General features: G+C 40.7%; 2 protein-coding genes across 12 annotated transcripts in view; one reads left to right on the top strand and one right to left on the bottom strand.

Moving 5' to 3' along the window:
- cops2 (COP9 signalosome subunit 2) overlaps positions 1–15,657 on the bottom strand; it is a 28,510-nt gene extending 12,853 nt beyond the window's left edge. For 2 of the 3 annotated variants that reach the window (XM_041175090.1, XM_041175092.1), the window contains exons 1-7: positions 15,564–15,657; positions 13,228–13,341; positions 11,134–11,211; positions 10,702–10,827; positions 6,646–6,732; positions 5,362–5,451; positions 5,175–5,252 (exon numbers count right to left, since the gene is read on the bottom strand). In XM_041175090.1, coding sequence (XP_041031024.1) covers positions 5,175–5,252; positions 5,362–5,451; positions 6,646–6,732; positions 10,702–10,827; positions 11,134–11,211; positions 13,228–13,341; positions 15,564–15,617 — 627 coding nt within the window. In that variant the 5' untranslated portion in view covers positions 15,618–15,657. The remainder of the gene's footprint in view (positions 1–5,174; positions 5,253–5,361; positions 5,452–6,645; positions 6,733–10,701; positions 10,828–11,133; positions 11,212–13,227; positions 13,342–15,563) is intronic. The other variant, XM_041175091.1, reaches the window with a different exon arrangement.
- Positions 15,658–15,923: 266 nt separating this feature from the next.
- The window catches only part of galk2 (galactokinase 2), a 168,205-nt gene continuing 162,251 nt past the window's right edge, over positions 15,924–21,877 (top strand). For 5 of the 9 annotated variants that reach the window (XM_041175293.1, XM_041175295.1, XM_041175294.1 and 2 more), the window contains exon 1: positions 16,069–16,335. In XM_041175293.1, coding sequence (XP_041031227.1) covers positions 16,103–16,335 — 233 coding nt within the window. In that variant the 5' untranslated portion in view covers positions 16,069–16,102. Of the gene's footprint in view, positions 15,943–16,068; positions 16,336–21,263; positions 21,320–21,877 lie in introns of those variants that run through there. The other 4 variants (XM_041175299.1, XM_041175297.1, XM_041175303.1 and 1 more) reach the window with 4 other exon arrangements.

A 21,877-nucleotide genomic window follows, 5' to 3' on the forward strand; every position in this document is an offset into this window, starting at 1 on the left:
GAGGGGGAGGGACAGAGAGAGAGGGAGGGGGAGGGACAGAGAGAGAGGGAGGGACACAGAGAGAGAGAGAGAGAGGGACACAGAGAGAGAGAGAGAGAGGGACACAGAGAGAGAGAGAGAGAGAGGGACACAGAGAGAGAGAGAGAGGGACACAGAGAGAGAGAGAGAGAGGGACACAGAGAGAGAGAGAGAGGGACACAGAGAGAGAGAGAGAGGGACACAGAGAGAGAGAGAGAGGGACACAGAGAGAGAGAGAGAGGGACACAGAGAGAGAGAGAGAGGGACACAGAGAGAGAGAGAGGGACACACACACAGAGAGAGACACACACAGAGAGAGGGAGAGAGGGACAGAGAGAGAGAGAGAGAGAGAGAGACAGGGACACAGAGAGAGAGAGAGAGAGAGAGAGAGAGAGAGAGAGACAGGGACACAGAGAGAGAGAGACAGGGACAGGGACACAAAGAGAGAGAGACAGGGACACAGAGAGAGAGAGAGACAGAGACAGAGAGAGAGAGAGACAGAGACAGACAGACAGAGAGATAGACAGACAGACAGAGAGATAGAGACAGACAGAGAGATAGAGACAGACAGACAGAGAGATAGAGACAGACAGACAGAGAGATAGAGACAGACAGAGAGAGAGACAGAGACAGACAGAGAGAGAGACAGAGAGAGAAAGAGAGAGAGAGACAGAGACACAGAGAGAGAGACAGAGAGGGACACAGAGAGAGAGAGAGAGAGAGAGAGAGAGAGGCACACAGAGAGAGAGAGAGAGAGACGGACACAGAGAGAGAGAGAGAGACACAGAAAGAGAGAGAGAGACACAGAAAGAGAGAGAGAGAGACACAGAGAGAGAGAGAGAGAGAGGCACAGAGAGAGAGAGAGAGAGAGAGAGAGAGGCACAGAGAGAGAGAGAGAGAGAGAGATAGAGAGAGAGGCACAGAGAGTGGTCAGCAGAAGAAAAGAGATTGTTTCTCTGTTAGATACCAGACAGAATGGAAGCGAGATGATGTTCTCTAGTCGAAAGACAGAACTCGTGGAAAGTTAATGACACTGAAAGATCCCTCCTTGCGGGGCCCGGGGAAGGAATCACCGGAGTGAGCCATGCTGCTGGAGGTCGGTTTAGAATTTCTCAGAAGGCTGAGGGAAAGGACCTCCAATGGTCACTGGATGTTATGACTCAGCAAAACAGAGAGAAATATGCCCTTTTGAAGCTGGGAATAACTTTTGACTGGTTCCTAAGACTGCAATTCTGCAGAGAGCATGTTACAACATATAAATGCAGCGTGCTGTTTTCAAATGTGTTAAAAACCTTAATAAGGGATGTATTTCCTATAGTTTAGTGTATTAGTTGTACTAGGTAAGGCTTAGTCGATGTTGATTTTAGTTTGTTACAGTAAAAGTCTTAAATCCTGAAATCTTGTGTGATCATTTGCATTTGAATCGGTCACTTCGAATTCGAATCTCCTTTTAAAAGTTTACGGTCTCTATGGGGACCTTAATAACATGGGGCTTGGGGTACTTGAGTATGCATCATTGAGAAATTAATTTCTAGAAATGCGAGTACAGATTCATGAAGCCACATTAAAAAAAGAGGCTAAGAGCATTGTGAGTTTTATAAATTGGGACAATAGCTACTAGAGCAAAGTAGTATTGATGATATAGTACTCTGTGTAGTTTTGGGCATCCCATTATCAAATGGCAATTAAATCCATAGAGACTGTTCAGCAGAAGAATATGAGTGTGGAAGTCTATAATTATCAGGAGAAACTTGGGACTATTTCTACTGGAGCAGAGAAAGGTAAGATTTAATTGAAAGTCTTATCAAAAAAAAAACCTTAATTTAACAAGTTAAATATAAAAAGACTACTTCCTCTGCATGGGGAGTCAGTGCCTATTGAGGTCATCAATTTAAAATTGTCATGGAGAATGGCTGAAGATTATGTTTTTGTACACGGGAAACTATTGAAAAATGGACTGAACTGCCACAGCGACTTATTCAAGCATAAACCAAAGTAACTTTTAAGACATAATTGGAAAAATATTTGAAGCAGAGGAAGATTCAGGATGAATGGGGAGAGGGTAAGACAGTGTGATTAATTTTGGATTGTTCTGTGTGACAAGGCTCATTCTGCACTGTACACATTATGGTCAAAAGGAATACAGCGGACAACAATAAGTCTCTCGTGCAGGACCTGGAGCACAATTCAATGTTATCGCAGCCTAAATACAAGTGTTGTTTGCCTATTGCTGAAATACTGCAAATTTAATGATGAACGTAAGACAACAAAAAAGTAAAAATGGTATATACCTTATGGATATTGCAAGATGCAAGGTCTCACAGATACCATTTACATGCAATTTTACAAAATCTGGTTCAAGATACAATTTAAGTTTTCAAGGTGTAAAAAAGGTCTGCTTTGACTACTGCCTCCAAGTCTGACACTTGTGGGTTCAAGCCCTATTTCAAAGACGTGTGCATATAATAATTTAGACTGGCACTTCTGTGCCATCTTTCAGATGAGACATTAAATTGAGGCTCTGGCTGCCCTTTAAAGCATTGCTATTCAAATAACTGCAGGGGGGCTCTCCAGTGTTCATGCCAACATTTAAAATATCACATCAGGCTATCTAATTCATACATGTTTGTGGGAGTTTGCTGTGTGTAAGTTGGCTGCTGCTTTTCTTATGTTACAGCAGGGACAGCATTTCAAAAGTACTTTATTAGCTGTAGAGAGCTTTGGCATGATGTTGTAAAAAATACTATATAAGTCTTTCACTCTGTTCTCTTCCCTCCCCTAAAACATTTATTCCCAATTACTTACATTAGCTTTGTTCATTTTTTGCTCTGGGTTGCAGATATGTTATCAGGGATCTTGCTTTATGCTTTACTGAAGCTTGTGGCTTAACAATTGTTTGTAAATTTGCTGTCACATTGTCACAGTATTATAGGATGAAAACGTAACCTCTTAAACAAAGAATTTCCCCAAAGGTGCAAACATTCTTTGATCTCTTACCTAGTTGTCATGCACCACACACACGCCCAAGTGAAATTTCTGACTTGTAGCAGCTTTTTATAATATTAAACAAACAACTTTGAGTAAGGGTACTCATTCTCAGAGTTTTGCTTTTTTAATATAAAATGGATTTGTGTGCCATAAGAAATTTCTTGAATTATAGCTCTCAGGATAAATTGATTACAGTTACTGCTGCGGCACTGAAAAAGTATAATATTTATTTCTAGCTGTTAACGTTGCCTGAATGAAATACGGCAACTGAAAACTGTTAAGAAATGTGGACAATTCGAATGGTTGATTTTGTGGTAGGTGCTAGTCTGTGACGGTGACTTTTTAAAATAGTTGGGAACCCAATTTCCATTTCTCCTGATTATCCCAATTTTCTTTTTTTTTTACCTTAATTCAACTGGATATTTGGTTGTTAATTTAACTAGCTGTCAGTCTTGGCTCAGGTGTAATAACTCTTGCCTCCATCAAATCATGGGCTCAAGCCCTGCTCCAGCAAGTTCAGCACATGGTACTTCACCAAGATGTTATATCTAGATTAACAGAGTTAACTTTTGGAGTTGTTGCCTTTTGGATGAAATTTTAACTGTGTCCAGGTGAATATAATAGAGACAATGGCAATATTTGGAAGAATAAGAGGAGAGTTCTTCAACTCTCCTGACAAACATTCAAAATCTTCATCCAACAACACGACTGATGTTTCACATTGGTGTTTCTTTGATATTACTTTATGTAAATTGGCTTTTTTCAAAATTAATTTTACAGGGTGTGGGCTTCGCTGGCTAGGCCCACATTTATTGCCCATCCCTAACTGCCCTTGAAAAGGTGGTGGTGAGCTGCTTTCTTGAACCGGTGTAGTCCATGTACACCCACATTGCTGTTAGGGAGGGAGTTGCAGGATTTTGACCCAGCAACAGTGAAGCAACAGCGACACATTTCCAAGTCAGGATGGTGTGTGGCTTGGAGGGGAACTTCCAGTTGCCAGTGCTCCCATGTATCTGCTGCCCTTGTCCTTCTAGATGGTAGTGGTTGTGGGTTTGGAAGGTGCAGTCTAAGGAGCCTTGGTGAATTTCTACAGTGCATCTTGTAGGTGGTACACACTGCTGCCACAGTTTGTTGGTGGCGAGGGAGTGAATGTTGTTTGTGGATGGGGTGCCAATCAAGTGGGCAGCTTTGTCCTGGATGGTGCCAAGCTTCTTGTGTTGTTGGAGCTGCACTTATCCAGGCAAGTGGAGAATGTTGCCTTGTGCCTTGTAAGATGGTGGACAGGCTTTGGGGAGACTGGAAGAGAGTTACTAGCCGCAGCATTCCTAACCTGCTCTTGTAGCTTCAATATTTATATGGTTATTCCAGTTCAGTTTCTGGTCACTGGTAACCTCCAGCATGTTGATGGTGGGGGATTCAGTGACGGTAATGCCATTGAATGTCAAGGGAAGATGGCTAAACAGATGGCTGTGAAGTGTTCTGGGGCAAGTTATTTTTTTCTTTCTTTTAACAGCTCAGTGCTTAGGACATTTTTGAGATGCAACACCTTTGAAGTGCATGATGCAACAGATGACATTAAAAAGCAAAACTATTGATTCGGTAGATCAGTAAAATTTGCAAATTAATTTGGCCACTGGAATGATGCCAATTGTCAGGCATATGAATGATTCTCACCTGTTAATTTTTTAAAGCAGGAATTCCATGTGCCAAAAAAATGTAGAAAGCATTTAAGTTTAAAATAAGCAGCATTCAGTTCAAAGGTGGTAAATTACATGCAACAAGCAGAAAGATAATACTAACAATTCTCTTCCTCAGTTCTACTGAAACAAGGGAATCAAAATAAGCAGCAAAAAAAAATTTCTTGTAATGCATACAGCTCAAAATAGCACTCACATTTTGGCCTATGTAGTATCTACAACCAATTGCAGATTCATACTGAAGATTCTCAATTTGGCTCATTCCCAGTATTGGGTGCACTTACTAGCAAGAGAAGCCTGGGGTTGTGGGGGGAGCAAGTCACCTGAAGTCAATGTTGCCTATCTTAAAAGCCAGTCATTAGTTAATATTGCCACATGTGTACCAGGTCAAAAAGCTATTGCTATCAAAAAACTGATACTTAATCCTGATTTTTATTGTTCTCTGGATTTTTCCAAGTGAAATCAGAATACCTGACAGGACTGGTGGAGTTGGCGTAATATTTTCTGTAGTTTCCCAAACTCTTCTCTTTCCAAATACAGTTTGCCAAGCTGGAAGCAAATAATATCATATTCAATTGGATATCACAAACAGTTGCTCAGCCCAGAGTATTAAACTGATTAGAGTTCGTAATACACAGGACTTATAGTTATAAATTACCTTTGTGTTTGTCTTAAACCATAATCGATCATTCTTTGCATCTTTTAAAGCTTCAAGAGTAGTTTCATAAAACTCTTGCAACAAATCCATCTGAAAAAGAAATGTTCAAATAGAGTTGCATTCCTCCCAACAACTGGAACGTTTCATTGTTTTTTTAAGCATGGATCATGATCCAAATTAGAAGTGGAAGAGATCAGATTTGGATCACAAGCTGAAATGCCAGTGTTTGTAGCTGTAAGCACGGACCAAATCAGAATCAGAATGATTACAGCACAGAATGGGGCCATTCAGCCCGTTGTGTCTACATTGGGTCTGTAAAACTGATTGTTAAGTATAAGAGCAAAGTCAGAAAATAGTCATTTCTTCATCAAACCCATTCAATCTTGTGCACTGGTGCTACAGCTAGCTCTCATTGTGGCTATGATCAGATTCTGTCATTCTTAAAACCATATAATCTATCACCATCTTGCCCAAGATATAATTTTACACCAATTAACATCCTTCAATGATAGGTCTATTCACTGTTATTCTTGAATTAAAAAAAAAATCTTATGCTCAAGGGCAGTTCATTCTGCACATCAGAAGAATTTCCTCATATGGAAAGAGTGTTAAAATTAACTTAATTGTTTAATGTTTTTAAACAATTTCTTTACTTGGGCTTTTAAAAATGATAGCTTTTTTTGGGAGTAGGAAGATGAGTATGTCTGAATATGGCCACAAATATTTTGTGAGGATCCAATGTTTATCTGACATGTAGCACCATGAAAAATTGATGGGTCACACTAGAAGCAGAAAACAAGTGCTGGTACATTTAATTTATTTAATCTGTTCTCATCAATAAACACCACACACTATTCTCATGGAACTTACTGTTGTATTTAATTTGTGTGTAGGCCGATCAGACAATAAACTTGCCTTTCTGATGGCAGGAAAGTATGAGAACTTCATTCCCCCCATCATTTCTATCAGCAGAACACAACGGGTCCAAGGGTCTTGAATCACTAGAAGGCTTAAATGGCTACACAAATCTTGGGAATTATGAATGATTTACATAATTTTGAAGCTGTGACAAGTTCAAACATGCTTACTTACTTGCTATTCCACAATTCCCAGGTGTCTGCACCTATACATACTAGGAGGCCAGCTAATGATTGATCTAAGATTAAAGTAGCTCTGATTTACTTAATCCCTCCACCATCAGCAAGAAAAAGCAAACAGCAAGCACTGAAGTTAGATTCTGGTCCATATCTTTGTCTCCTGACATTATGCAAATCTTTTTCTGACCTTTGATTCAGCTTCCCCGCCAAAGCAAGCTTTCAGGTCCGTTTCTGCGATTCCCCCGCTGCTACCCTGCCTCTTCATCGACTTCTGCTGCTTGACCAAGGTAGATGTAACAGGTTCCGGAGAGGGCAGGTAAGGGAGAAAAAAAAGGGAAGGGGAAGGAGGAGATAGAAATAAAAATGTGAAAAGGACAGAAAGATGTTAAAATGGGAAGAAAAAGTAACGTGACAAAAAGAGAAAAGGTTAAAAGAAAATAGGTTCAGAAAAGGAGGACATCACAAAAAACACAAGTTCAGAAATAAAAATGAAAAATAAATAAAGCATAAAAAGTAGGCAAAACAAAATTGAAAGAGAAATAATAAGATTGGAAAAGTATATTCAAGTCTCCTAGAATGCTTCCCTTTCTCTACACCCTCCCTTCTTGTTTAGGAGAGAGAACATATGATTGCTACTGACTTGTGAAGAAAAATTGTCAGTACTCTTATCCCAGCAAGTTATGGCACTTGGAGCTTTTGGTGGAGAAGAGTGCAGAAGTGAATGGAATAACTGTAAGCATTTATGTTTTCAAGGCCAGAAATGTCAAACAGTCACACAATACATAAAACATAAATACAGGCTACAACCTCTTCATTCTAGCTCTATAATGAGCAAATAAAACCAGAGTAACATTCCCTTGTTCGACACTCTTGCAGCCTGCTAAACTTGAGTATGTAAATGAAGGACAAGAGCTGAGTGCAGAGGGAGAAGATGCAACAAAAGGACATGCTGTGGAACATTGTGGATAAGCGATTATTTTCTTTTCCCACTAGCTAAATAAAAACTCCTCTTTCCAATTTCTTTTGAGGCGCCATGAAGAGTAAATTTTCAAAAGACAGACACTCCAGCTCCACACAGGTGTCCAGTGATATCTGAATGCTGTCCACTTCAATTGATGGTTAAATTACTCGAATTACATTAATTAATTTTCAGAAAATGAGAATGGGTGAGGAACTAGCAGAGAGCATTAACATTTTTATTTTTACTGTTAGATTATTTGTATGAGCTGTATTATATTTCATAATTTTACAATGTAACTTAACTGATTCAATGCTTAAGAAATACTATAATTTGATTTATTTACTGATCCAGCAACTATCACTGCTTCCATACTTCCTGTCTGTTTACTTTCAAAATGTCTAGAAGGAGACCAAGAAACCTTTTATAAAATGACTGATCAGGAGCTGGAATGCAGCTTCAGAGACCTGAATTCTACTCGTTTAGACTCAGCAGTAGAACTCTCACTTCTGAGTCCGAAGGTAGGTGGGTTTAAGCCCCACTCAGACTTGAGCAGTTCTTCAAGGTTGAAAATTCAGTGCCGTGGGACGTGGAGTTTTCCAGGTAAGACATTCAAAGGAGATCCCATCTGTCCTTCCAAGTGGATGTATAAGATCCCAGGGCACTCTTAGAAGAACAGCAGAGGAGTTCTCCTGGTCAATATTTATTCATCTATCAACATCTGTACTTGATTTCTGTTTGTGGGCTTGCTTTGAGAATTTGGCTCCTGCATTTCCCTACATTAGAGCACTGATCACATTTCAAAAGTTCTTGATTGACTGCAAAGCACTGTGAAAGATGTTTGCATAAAGTTTGCTTGCTACGTATTATGTTCCTTCTGTGACAAACAATTCAAAATCTGGAAATGCACCTCAAACTAAAGGATCACTGACAAGATCCTTGAAATGACCTTCTGTGAAGAACTTAGTTTTGAACTTAAGACTTCCAAGTGAAAGGTATTATAGGAAAAAGGACAAGTTTCATAAAGCACTAGAATATTTAACATAGTGAAGAATAAGTTTTAAAAGAGGTAAGAGATTACAGAAAAATTGGCATTCTTCTGACAAGCTGAACGGCTTGATAATCCTAGATCCTCAGTTACCTTTACCACAAACATAGTGCAGCAGATTAAACCAAAATAATTGGACACATAAGTTCACAAAATGGAAAGCATACTAAAAGTAGCACATACATGAACACTACATCAGTACTGCATCAGTACATCAGATACATTTATCTAAATTATCATTCTGTTTTAAAAGCGTGCGAAAATTGAATTTATGTTCTTTGTTTTGAGACGGTGACTTATGTTGGCATATAGTTCCCCCAGGTGCCAACAGTCCTCCAGGACTTTACCCAAATAGCTGCTCTTCTTGAGAATTGATTAGGGAAATGCTGGCAGGCTATTCAACAGTGAAAAAGAGCACAGCTGACCCCTGACTAGACATTGGCATTTTCCAGCAGGCATCACTGGATGGCAATCAGAACCTTAAATCCTAGAAAAGTCCCTGAATCCACTCTTGTTATGAAACTAAACGCTTCAACTATCTACTTGTACTCAAACATTCTAATTTTAGGTTAAATCTGTAAATTACATCCAAAAGTTTAGTTGCTGAAGAAAGAGACATGCTATTGACGGTTTTCGTCTTACACTCATCAGGACAGATACACAAGAATACCAATTCTAAAGAAAACAACAATTTAGATGAGAAGAGAGTGCTGATTGGTTGGCAAGTGAGTGCTGATTGGTTGGCAAGTGAATTCTGATTGGTAAAGGCGTTGCCATGGAGAATGTATCAGGGAACAGTTAACTGCCAAGCTTTTGTTTAAATTCAAATCAGGCAGGTCGACTCAGATTGGTAAAGGTGTTGCCATGGGGAATGAACCAGCCAACCATTTCATTGTATCTGATTTCACTATAAATAATTACACCAAGTAACAAAAAACCTTCAGCTTTTGTAATGCATGTACCTGTTTGGTGGTGCAGTGGCCAAAATTTTATGTAAAGTTTCATCTCATTAATGCACGATAAAAGTTTATTCTATATCTTTGCAGTCGGCAGTGCCTGATAACATTTTAAAATGGATTTGTCTTTAAAGTTGTCAGACTGCTTGTCCGGCATCCAGCATTGGATGAGCCACAAGTTCCTCCAACTAAATGCCACAAAGACAGGAACCACTGTCCAGGGTGACCGCTTCACACTCTATGCTCTTATCACAGATTCCATCCACCGTGCACCTCTCCCTCCCTCCCCCACCCCCCCAACCCACACACACCGTGATCCTGGAATTTCTCCTTCACTCAAAAAACTATTTGCTTCCACTTCCACCAGCCCACCTGCTGCTGAAACTCCATGCTTATCTTAGCTCCAGTGTTGGCTATTTTAATGATTTCTTGGCTAGTCTCCCATCCTTCATAATCTTCAGCACATTCAAAACCCTTGCTCCCTGAGTCCTAGTCCAAACCAAGGCCCTCAACAATTAACCTTGCAGATCTACATCGATTCCCAGTCCCTCAAAGCATCCAATTTAAAATTCTCTTCATGTTTAAATCTCTCATGGTCTTCTCCCCTTCATGTCTGTAACCTTCTCCAACCCTACAACACTTAGAGAGCTTTGCATTTCCTCCGTATTTAGCCTCTTGTGAGAGACTGACTCCTTTCAGTCAAACATTGGTTACCTTACCTTCAATGATCTGTGCCCTAACCTCTCCAATTTGCTCCCTCTAAGATCCATTTGTTTGTAAAACTTCGACTAACACCTCCTAATATAGCCTTCTTTGACTTGGTCATTTTACTCTTTATCTGAATATACTTTCAGGTGCCTTGAAACATTTTTTTCCAGATGAAAGGTGCTTTTAACTGCAAGTTGTTGAATTCTGGATCTAATTTCTTTATTTGGTAGCTTATGCTGATTGTGTCAAGCATATATGGGGAATCCTACAACTTGTTCTCCTGTCTCAAATAACTTCACATTATGGCCATTCTCTATTTCTCATTACCTAAACATACCAAGTGACTGCCAGTCTTACAGACCCAATGTAAAAAGATAGTAAGAGCATTTGCGAACGTTTACACTTGCATTCGTTGCTTAAAAGGAGAATGGATTGAAAATTCTGTTGATTTTTAAAAATTCTTCCCCCTCCACAATTGTGGCAGACCATGACCTTAATGACCTATTATGAAAAGGCAAGTTAAATTTCAATAACCAATAACAAAGTTCCAGCAGGTCAATTTTAATTGCATACCTGTTTAGAAGTGGATATATAATCAAGGATGGAGTTGATAGATTTTTCTGAATAATTCCTTGTGACTGCACTCCGGATGTATGTTAGCAACTGCTTATATCTGTTCATCATTTCTGGATAGTTACCCTGTGGGACAAGCCTCAATTATCTTCTATTTGTGGCTTTAATTAGATATTACTTTACACTTAGAAATTACATGCAACCTTTTAGAGTTAAGCAGTCAAATACACACATGGAAACAAACCATCTAAAGAAGCATATGAAGCTTGAAGAGTAATAACAATAAAAAAAGGCAATTTAGTGATTGCATCTATCATTATTTTACCACCTTTATATTTAAAGAGAAATTATTTAGTTTTTAAATGCATATACAATTAATATGATTACAAGGAGTTTCCATTAAAGTTCCAAGTAACATGTGGGTGTTCTTACCAATTTAAAGTTGATTTTAATCATTTGTTTGAGTGCTTTAAATCCCCACTCTCCCTTTTCACCTTCCAGTTCCAATACCTGTGAAAAAAATCTAAATATTTCTATTTCATACATTTTTCAAAGATAGCCATTTATTCCTGGAGTTGTTTGTTCTCAATTCTAGAGTTCAAACTTACTCGAACTAGAAAAATACCAGTGGTTTAACGTATTATTTTAAAGAGGTGATTCATATGAGAGCCGTTTTCATCTCAAAAATGCAGAGCTGCATGTTCAAAATGTTTAATTGTCTGTGCACTGAAGTGCAAGATTTGTGGCATGCAGTCATGGTGAACCAAGCGTTTACCTGTACAAAGCATTGAATATGTTACTCTATCTACAATCTCCCTTCAGTGGGACAATGCGTGCAATTACACTATAGGTTTAGGTTTGACATGAATCAATCGTGCCCTGCACTGACGCTGAACTCTTGTAATGTAAATCAAGCATCATTGCCCGAACTGACATTGAAGCAAAGTAGTGAGGGGCTCCCTCCACTTCACTTCAATGTTAACTCAGGCCCCAAATCCAGATTCTGACTGCTTTTGCACTATAACTGCTTAGCACCACTACAACACTTCTTAGTGTGAATGTACTATATTATACCATGTATCAGTCTTGCCAACAATGATGCACCCTGGACAACTCTGCTGTTCAACAGTGATTACTCTCTAATGACAAATGAACATCTGCTAAGTGAGACAGGTTTGTGATTTGTGGAATTTCTTTGTACATTGGTAAGCACTTGATTGTTGTGCTATTTGTAATAAAATGCAGTTTTAATTATTTGAAACAAATGTTTTAAGCTGTATACATGGATCATTAAAATTGCCAGGACAAGTAGATAAAGGGATTAAAAGGGCTACATACAGTAATGTACTGGAGGAACCACATTATATGAAGGGGATAAATTCAACCAGAAAGATTCAGCTGTAATTCATAAGGATGTTACCAGGGTTGAGAGGTTAGAACTTTGTTAACTGGAACAAAAATTGTTAGAGTGACTAAATAGAGAGTTTCACAGTTATGATGAGTTGCGATAAGCTAACTAATGCTAGATTCAGTTTCTTGACTTCAGCTAGACTTCAACTCTGAAGGGGGTCATACGGACATGAAATGTTAACTCTATTTCTCTCTTCACAGATGCTGCTAGACCTGCTGAGTTTTTCCAGCATTTTTTGTTTTTGTTTATAATGATAGATTGCGCCCTCTGGTCAGGGAAATGCTAACCGAAGGACACAAATTCAAGATAATCACAAAAGAATTAAAGGGAAATTGGGCAAAAGTCTGGCTACAAAATGGAATTATTTGTCATAAACTGTTGCTGAAGCAGAGTCCATATATTCTTTTGAAGGGAATCAGATAGTTGCTGAAAAAAATTAAAGGATATATACTCATTGGAGTTTAGAAGCTTGAGATGATCTTATTGAAACATATAAGATTCAGAGGGGGTGTGACAGGGTAGATGTTGAGAGGGTGTTTCCCCTCATGGGGGAATCTAGAACGAGCGGGCAGTTTCAAAATAAGGGGTCTCTCTTTTAAGATGGAGATAAGGAGGAATTTCTTCTCTCAGAGGGTCATCAATCTTTAGAATTCTCTAAACCAGACAGCTGTGGAGTCTGGGTCATTGGATATATTCAAGGTTGAGTTGGACAAAGTTTTAATCTGCAAGGGAGTCAAGGGTTACAGAGGGGTGGGGGCAGACAAAAAAGGAAAGTTGAGGAGATAATCAGATCAGCTATGATCTTCTTGAATGGTGGAGCAGGCTTGATGGGCTAAATGGCCTACTCATATTTTTTATGATTTTGTGATCTTAAATGTGAAGAGAGCAGTGAGTAGAATGAAACCAGGTGGCTCATACAGAGAAAAAAACAGAGCTTTGATGGCTCGAATAACTAATTTCTGTGTTATAACATACTATGATTCTAAAAGAACTAGATTCCCTCAGTAGGTATATAATAAAAAAAAACCACCTTCAAAAGGTGATTTTCAAAAAAGCTATCAACGAAAGATGTTCTTCTTATTTATTACAATATGTATTTCACTAAGTAAAAGAACCTTCTGGAAGCTGCTCAGCGCTGCTTTAGGATCATCCTCCTTCAATGCTTTGGAATTGTAGTACTGATTTTCCAAATCCACATTTGGTTCTGAGTTACTGTCTTCAGAATATTCCTGTTGGTTAAAACAAGACAGTTGACACAATAATCCATAAACAGACAATAGAAAACAAGAGTTACAGCCAACATGAAATAATCATTAATTAAAAACTTTGATGGTCCTATATGATGGTTAGTGCTATAATTAATAGTACCCTGCTACAAAATTAAAATAGCATTCACACTGAACTGATGACAGTAGTTGAGAAAACAAGACAACAGAATCACCCAGATTAATGATTATATCTTCACTGATAAATATAAATGATAATTCAGCTTCCTTACACTCCATCTATTAAGTTCTCCTCCATGATTGACAGCTATGATCCCCAAGGTTTATGTCATAAAATGAAGAATCAATCCAGATTAAAAAGAAAGTCCATTTAAAAACAGTCAGTAGTCGGGGAGTGAGGTTAACTGGATTCTTATTTGAAATAGGCAATACACACTTGATGGGCCAAAATGTCTCCTTCTGTGCTCTATTATTCTATCCATAGTTTAACTCTCAAAACAACTGGCTGTTTAATATGATCCCAGATGATATTCCAAAGATGTTTCAGTACATTATTCCTCACACCATTCAGAAAAATGCACAGATTAGTTTCACAAGTAGATCAGGACATACCCACACAATTAAGAAATAGATACCAGAAATGAGGTTTGCCACTGAGATTTTAGTAGAACTTAATAGTGAATGCATGAAATTTCCATCACGGGAACTAGATGTCACTGACAAGGCCAGCAATTGTTGCTCATCCCCAATTGTCCTCAAACTCAGCTTACTTGGCCAGTTCAGAAGGCAGTTAGGAGACAGGTCTGGAGTCACATGTAGGACTGGGTAAGGATGGTAGATTTCATTCCCTAAAGGGCATTTGTTAACCAGATGGATTTTTACAACAATTGATGATAGTTGTCACAATCACTATTACTGAGTCTTATATTCCAGATTTATTAATTGAATTTAAATTTCAAATGGGATTTGAACACACATCCTCAGAGCATTAGCCCAGACCTCTGGATTACTAGTCCTGCGACATTACTACACCACCACTTCCCCATACCTCTTACCATTTCTCTACCTGAATCACGAAACTCACCCGATTACAGATTACGTTCTTCCAAAATTGGATTGTGTTTGGAGACCATGTTGAAAAATGTAACACTAGGATGCAATATTATTAATTACCTAACTGTCATTGTGGCTGTAATGATGGAAGCAATTCAAGAAAGCTAACGAACAATTTTGAAAAATACTAAATTCAGTACATTTTCGTAAAGCCTAGTGACAACACTGGAAATAGTACTGGCTATAGTTTAGATTATTTTTAAGAAGGAAAATTAGAAATAGATGGACTGAATCCTTCCAACCCACATAATTCCTAAAACCTAAGATCAATTTTGCAACTTTACAGCACTTCATTTATGCCAAATTATGTCCATTCATGGTTCAAGGTAATTTTTGTTAAGTGTGCCCTTCATTTTATTTTCAAAAGAATGCCCCACGTCCACACTTAAAAAAATATAAAGCATACACACACAAACAAAAATTACATAAATAACTAAATATTTAACACTAGATAAAGGGCAGCTATCTAGTTTCGTTCCAACATTATCAATAGTAACATGTAGAATATGACATTAATCATGTGGGCAATCGTATCAGTGTTGAGAGGTAATCGCATTGCTTCAAGACAAAAATTCTGAAGTGCTAAACCATCTCATGTTTAGTGACTCTCCATTTTCGTGCTAACGGCCACATGATTGGAAAACGGTTACTTTTGGTAAACCTCTACTAGAACTTGTAATAAACAGACACAAGAGGATGACGTGTAAATGTTGTGTTTCTAGAGTGAGAACAGGCCCGAATGAATCTGTTTCGACCTGACCCGAGTGGACTAGGCCCGCCTCGTCAGGGTAACACACATCCTGGATTTATCATCCGAAATAAAACCCATTGTGAAGCTTAAGACAATAGATACATATACACTATAAATCCTTATAAAACCAGCAGGGTTCCTGTCCGTAAGGAAGTCCCGCTGCTACCATGACTGGGGGGCTGGAGATCGGTCACTCAGAGCAGCCAATGTCCCGGGGAGCGGGAGGGGGGGGGGGGAGGGGTGGAGTGGCCTAAACCAAACCGAAAAAACACCAAACACCGGCAAATAAAACCATGGGGGCAATGATAGATCAAAAATAGGTCAAACCCCTTCGGAGAAATCGCGACATTAAAGCCCATACCAAGTCATAGTCTTCCTCATCATCGCACATAAAGTCATCCTCCATGTCAGACATCTTGAAAGGAGAGTGTGTATGTGTGCGCGCGTGCGCGTCTCCCACAATCCCGCGCGGCTTTCAATTTGAGCGGCCGGGGAAGTTATTGGGGGAGGACAGGCACCCTAGCAACCGAGTGACGGTGGTGGGGGGAAGAGATTGTGTGAGACACTCATTCTCCACCCCCCCCCCCCCCCCCCCAAGCAACCGAGTGACGGTGGTGGGGGGAAGAGATTGTGTGAGACACCCGTTCCCCCAGCAACCGCGTGACGGGGACGGGGGGGGGGAAGAGATTGTGTGAGACACCCGTTCCCCCAGCAACCGAGTGACCGGGGTGATGGTGGGGGTAAGAGATTGGGTTTGGGAAGGGATGGAAACGCTGCGAAGGGGACACAATCTACCCGCTGCATTTTATGCAATGCCAGGCGTTTGCTTTAAAATTTATCCTCCCTCCCTCCCCCCCTCGCCTCAGCCCGTCTGTCCCGTCTGTTAGCAGGATATCCGCGATGGGCGGAACTGGGAGTTTCTGGAGCTGTTCCGAGCCGCTGAGCGCCGGGAGTCCGGGTTATCCTCAGCTGTCGATCTGGTGCTGCTGGTGGTGGTGGTGGTGGGGGGGGGGAGAGGAGGAGGAGAGAGGCTGTTGGAGGAGGAATGGCGACCCCCTCCCGAGAGTCGGTCCAGGTGACAGACAGCGACAGGTAGCCGGCGCTTGCGGCCTTACCCTAGTTTTACAGAGATGGTAATCGATCCGGAGTTTCCGCGATGGACTGACTGATTAATTATTAGCTTCAATATGTTCCCCCCCCTTCCCTTCCCTCCCCTTCCCTTCCCTTCCCCCCCCTTCCCCCCCCTTCCCTTCCCCCCCTTCCCTTCCCCCCCTTCCCCCCCCTTCCCTTCCCCCCCTTCCCCCCCCTTCCCTTCCCCCCCTTCCCCCCCTTCCCTTCCTCCCCTTCCCCCCCCCTTCCCTTCCCTTCCTCCCCTTCCCCCCTTCCCTTTCCCTTCCCCCTCCCCCCTTTCCCTTCCCCCTCCCCCCTTTCCCTTCCCCCCCTTTCCCTTTCCCTTCCCCCCCTTTCCCTTTCCCTTCCCCCCCTTTCCCTTCCCCCCTCCCCCCCTTTCCCTTCCCCCCCCTTCCCCCTCCCCCCCTTCCCCCTCCCCCCCCTTCCCCCTCCCCCTCCCCCCCCTTCCCCCTCCCCCCCCCTTCCCCCTCCCCCCCCCTTCCCCTTCCCCTTCCCCCTCCCTTCCCCTTCCCCTTCCCCTTCCCCCTCCCCCTCGTTAATCTGGAAAACTGGAATAATAAAACATATTAAAGCCTGTCACAAGATGCTGCCCCCCGCCCCCCCCCCCCCCCCCCCCGCCCCGCCCCGCGCGGTCTGAGACGACGGGGAAGACGCGCTCTTAAAATCAGACAGCACTAAGTTTGTAAAGTTATTAAGAAGAAAATAATATTTCAGGCGGTCGCGGTCATCCAGTGAGTTCAATTGTTTTGATCGGCTGCGAAAAGTTTACTTGCTAGGACCGCGAACGCTTCGTTGTTGTGCGCCAACTGATCTTTGAACAGCCGCTTCAATGCAATTGTTCAGGTTTTCCTTAAGGTGCGAAAATCGCATGACTTGTCACGGGACAAACCTGACCCACCTTCCCCTGCTCACAGCTCGCTCATGGAGCCGTGAAAATGGGCGCAGGACGAATGGGCGCTAAGGGAAAGCAGGCTAGTCGGCACACGCCTTCACGTTGGTAGTAGGCAGCAGTGGCTTTATCGCTAAACGTACATGGATTTGGCTTGCCCAAGCAGTATTTGGAAGGGTATGGTCAGGCTCCATTCAAAATGTCTCGTTGAGCATGAACGTGCTTCAAGAATTGCCGCTTCTCGTGGCGATTCAACCAGCTTAGTTATTGTACGTGCCAAAAGGGAAAGAATGCAATCCACGAATAATAACACCATTCGCCTCACATTTTGTGCTACACTTATTTTGATGCGTTAATGTCAATGATGTCGAGGGAGGAAATGAACTGAGCCGCACTGCAGGATTGCTTGATTCGTCAAACTAAATAAATTGCATAAGAATTTTTGCCAGTTTCATGGATGACAATACTCCAAGTTCAAAATTATCTTAGAAAATTAATTGGGCAGGACTAAATAAAAAAAATACATTTGATACAAAAGCCAACAAAGTATAAATAGTATAACAGAAATTCAACTGTCACTGCTACATAATTTAAGATGCACAGTGGGGGTGAACAATGGTGGTATAGTTCACTATCCTTTCACCTGTAGGTCCAAGGCTTGAATTCAGCCCTGGTAAGATATGTTTTTATCAGCAAGGGCCTACGTTTGAGATGTTTGGACCTGAATTTACTGAAATGCTTCAAGTTTTTGCCATTTATTATGGTGCAGACATTCTAGATGTTACCTTGAACTGCAGCAATGCATGGTGCTTTTTGGTAGGGAGTTCCAGGGTTTTGACCCAGAAAGGAAGGAACAGCAAAGTATGCAAGTTGGGATGGAATATAGCCTTGTAAGGTCACTTGGAAGTGGTGCGTTTTCCATGCATCTTCTGCCTTTGATCATTTTGGTGGTGGAGGGACTGTCATAGAAGCTTTGGCAAAGCATTTCTAATGAATTAGATGAGCCAGCAGCACAAAGAGAGATAAGTGGTTTAGATCTAATCATCATTACAGAGACAAGGTGATCAAGGTTAGGAAATAAATCTTCCAGGGTACACAACATTTTGAAAAGACGCAATAGAAAAGGAGGGGGTTAGCACTGATAGCTAAGGATGACATAAGGACAGTAGTGAGAAAGAATCTTGGCTCAGATCAGGAAATAGAATCACTTTGGGTGGAGTTTAGGAATAACAAGGATCAGAAAACACTGATGCAAATGGTATATAGGACCTCTAACAGTAGTTGTACCATTGGACAAAGCATGAAGAAATGGAGTTTGTAACAAAGGCAGTATAATAACCATGGGAGACTTTAGTGTTCATATAAACTGGACAAGTCAAATTAACAAAGGTCGTTTGGAAGATGAGTTTGGAGAATGCTTTTGTGACATTTTCCTGGAATAACACATTATCAAATCAACTAGAAATAAACCTATTTTAGATCTAGTATTGTGCAACGAGGCAGGTTTTTTGGTAATCTCATGGTAAAAGATACTTTAAGAAAAAGCGATCATATTACAATTGAATTCCATATTAAGTTTCATAGTGACATAGTCCAGTTCCAACCAAGTGTCTTAAAGTCAATTACAGAATTGTGAGGGGAAAGCAGTCTACAGTTTATTGGGTAAATAAAAGGTATGATAGTAGATAAGAATTCAAAATGTTCCAACAAAAATGCACTCCCATTAAAAAACAAACATCTCAGCAAGAAAGATCCATCTGTGGCTTACTTGAGAAGTTAAGGATTGATTAAAATAGTCTTATAATATTGCAAAGATGAGTAAGCCTGAGGATTGGGAGTGTTTTGGTGAAACTAAAAACCAACAAATCCCCAGGACCTGATGGCCAAAATCCTAGGTTCTAATAGAGGTAGCCGCAAAAACAGCGGATACATTGGTTGTGGTTTTCCAAAATTCCCTAGATTCTAGAACAGTCCTGGCAGACTGGAAGTTAGCAAATGTAATATCAATATTCATGAAAGGAGTGAGAGAGAAACAAAGAACTACAGGCCATTTAGCCTGACATCAGTTGTCAGGAAAATGCTGGAATTTGTTACAGTAATAAGGAAGTAGTAACAGTGTGCTTAGAAAATCATAGCATGATCAGGCAAAAGCAACATTATTTTACGAAATAATGTATTTGACAAAATTAAGAGTTTTTTGAGGATGTAACTAATCGGGTAGACAAAAGGGAAGCACTCATTGTAGTATACTTGGATTTCCAAAAGGCATTTGATAAGGTGACACTTAAAATGCACAAATCAGTGCTGGGGCCTTAGCTATTTACAAACTATATTAATGACTTAGACAGAAACCTAGAGTACCGTTTGCTGACGGTACAAAGTTAGGTGAGAATACAAGCTGTGAGGAGGACACAAAGAGGCTGCAAAGAAATACAGGTTAAGTGAGTGGGAAACAACGTAACAGATGAAGTATAATGTGGGGAAGTATGAGATTATTCACTTTGATGATAACAGAAAAGCAGAATATTTTTTAAATGCCTGAAACTCTTAAATACTAATGTTCAGAGAGACTTGGGGTGTACTTGTACAAGGAACACAAAGTTAGCATGCAGGTACAGCTAGAAATTAGGAAGGCAAATGGCATGTTGGTCTTTATTGCAAGAAGGTTGGAGTACATGAAAAAGGAAACCTTACCATAGTTATAAAATTCTTTGGTGAGACCACACCTTGGAGTATGATTCCACTTCTAAGGAAGGATATGCTTGCATTGGAGGCATTATGGCAAAGTTTTATTAGATTGACTCCTGGGATGATAAGGTTGTCGTATGATTAGCAGCTGAGTAAATTGAGCCTCTACTGTTCTGCAGTGTCGATGAATACAATGAAAAAATTCTTCATTCAGAGGGTTGTGAATCTTTGGAGTTGTCTATGCAGATGGTTTTGGATGCTCCATTGTTGAGTATGTTTAAATCTGAGATAAAAACAAAAAAACTGCGGATGCTGGAAATCCAAAACAAAAACAAACGTAAACTGGGCGACCGCTTTGCAGAACACCTGCGGTCTGTCCGCAAGAATGACCCAAACCTCCCTGTCGCTTGCCATTTTAACACTCCACCCTGCTGTCTTACCCACATGTCTGTCCTTGGCTTGCTGCATTGTTCCATTGAAGCCCAACGCAAACTGGAGGAACAACACCTCATCTTCCGACTAGGGACTTTACAGCCATCCGGACTGAATATTGAATTCAACAACTTTAAGTCGTGAGCCCCCTCCCACATCCCCACCCCCTTACTGTTTCCCCCTTCCTTTTCTTTTTTTTCCAATAAATTATATAGATTTTCCTTTTCCCACCTATTTCCATTATAAAAAGAGAAAAAGAAAAAAAAAAATTATTTATTTATTTAATTTTTTTTTTACATCTTTTATGCTCTCCCCACCCCCACTAGAGCTATACCTGGAGTGCCCTACCATCCATTCATAATTAGCACATTCGTTTAGATAATATCACCAACTTTAACTTTAACACCTATGTGTTCTATTGTACTATTGTCGTTGACATCTTTTGATGATCTGCTTCTATCACTGCTTGTTTGTCCCTACAACCACACCCCCACTCCACCTCTCTCTCTCTCCGCCGCCGCCGCCCCCCCCCCCCCCCCCCCCCCCCCCCCCCCCCCACACACACACACCTTAAACCAGCTTATATTTCAACTCCTTCTTGGACTCGAACTCAAGTTCTGTCGAAGGGTCATGAGGACTCGAAACGTCAACTTTTTTCTTCTCCGCCGATGCTGCCAGACCTGCTGAGTTTTTCCAGGTAATTCTGTTTTTGTTTATGTTTAAATCTGAGATGGACAGTTTTTTGGTGTCTCAGGGATTCAAGGGATTTGGGGACTCGGTGGGAAAGTGGAGTTGAGGCATAAGATGAGCCATGATCATGTTGAATGGCGAAGGAAGCTTGAGGTAGCATATGGTCTACTCCTGCTCCTATTTCTTATGTTCTTATTGCTGCAGCGCATCTGGTAAAAACTACACACTTCAGCCAGAGTGTGCTGACGGTGGAGAGAGTGGATGTTTTGTCGACAGCTTTTTTTGAGGTCAGTGGTGAGTGCTATTGCTTTCCAGTCCCTTTCAGTGGTGTACACTCCCCATGTCCTGTAACCCCTTGCAAAAGCAAAGTCTCGAAGTCTGCTGTTACATTATAAATGTTTTGAGATATGTGTGTGTTGCATTTCAAGTGTGGCACTTTTTATTAAAAATGTATAAATAAAGAGAAATCTAGTAATTTACTGCTGGTTTCTTTTCAGAATTAAGTGAAACTGCCAAACTACAAAGAAACATCCCCAGCTATTAGTCTTTGATCTCAGGCTCTGCCCATTTACAACAATTTGACTTTATTATATGTAAATATATAGAATGACAGCACAGAAACAGGCCACTCAGCCCAACTGGCCTATGCTGGTGTTTATGCTCCACATGAACCACCTGCCACCCTACTTCATCTAACCCTGCATATTCTTCTATTCCTTTCCCCTGTAGGTGCTTATCTAGCTTCTCCTTAAATTCATCTATGTTATTTGCCTCAACTACTCCATGTAGTAATATGTTTCGCATTTCTACCACTTTCTGGGGAAATAAGTTTCTTCTGATTCCTT

The sequence above is a fragment of the Carcharodon carcharias genome, chromosome 26, assembly GCF_017639515.1.
Source record: "Carcharodon carcharias isolate sCarCar2 chromosome 26, sCarCar2.pri, whole genome shotgun sequence".
Taxonomy (NCBI): Eukaryota; Metazoa; Chordata; class Chondrichthyes; order Lamniformes; family Lamnidae; genus Carcharodon; species Carcharodon carcharias.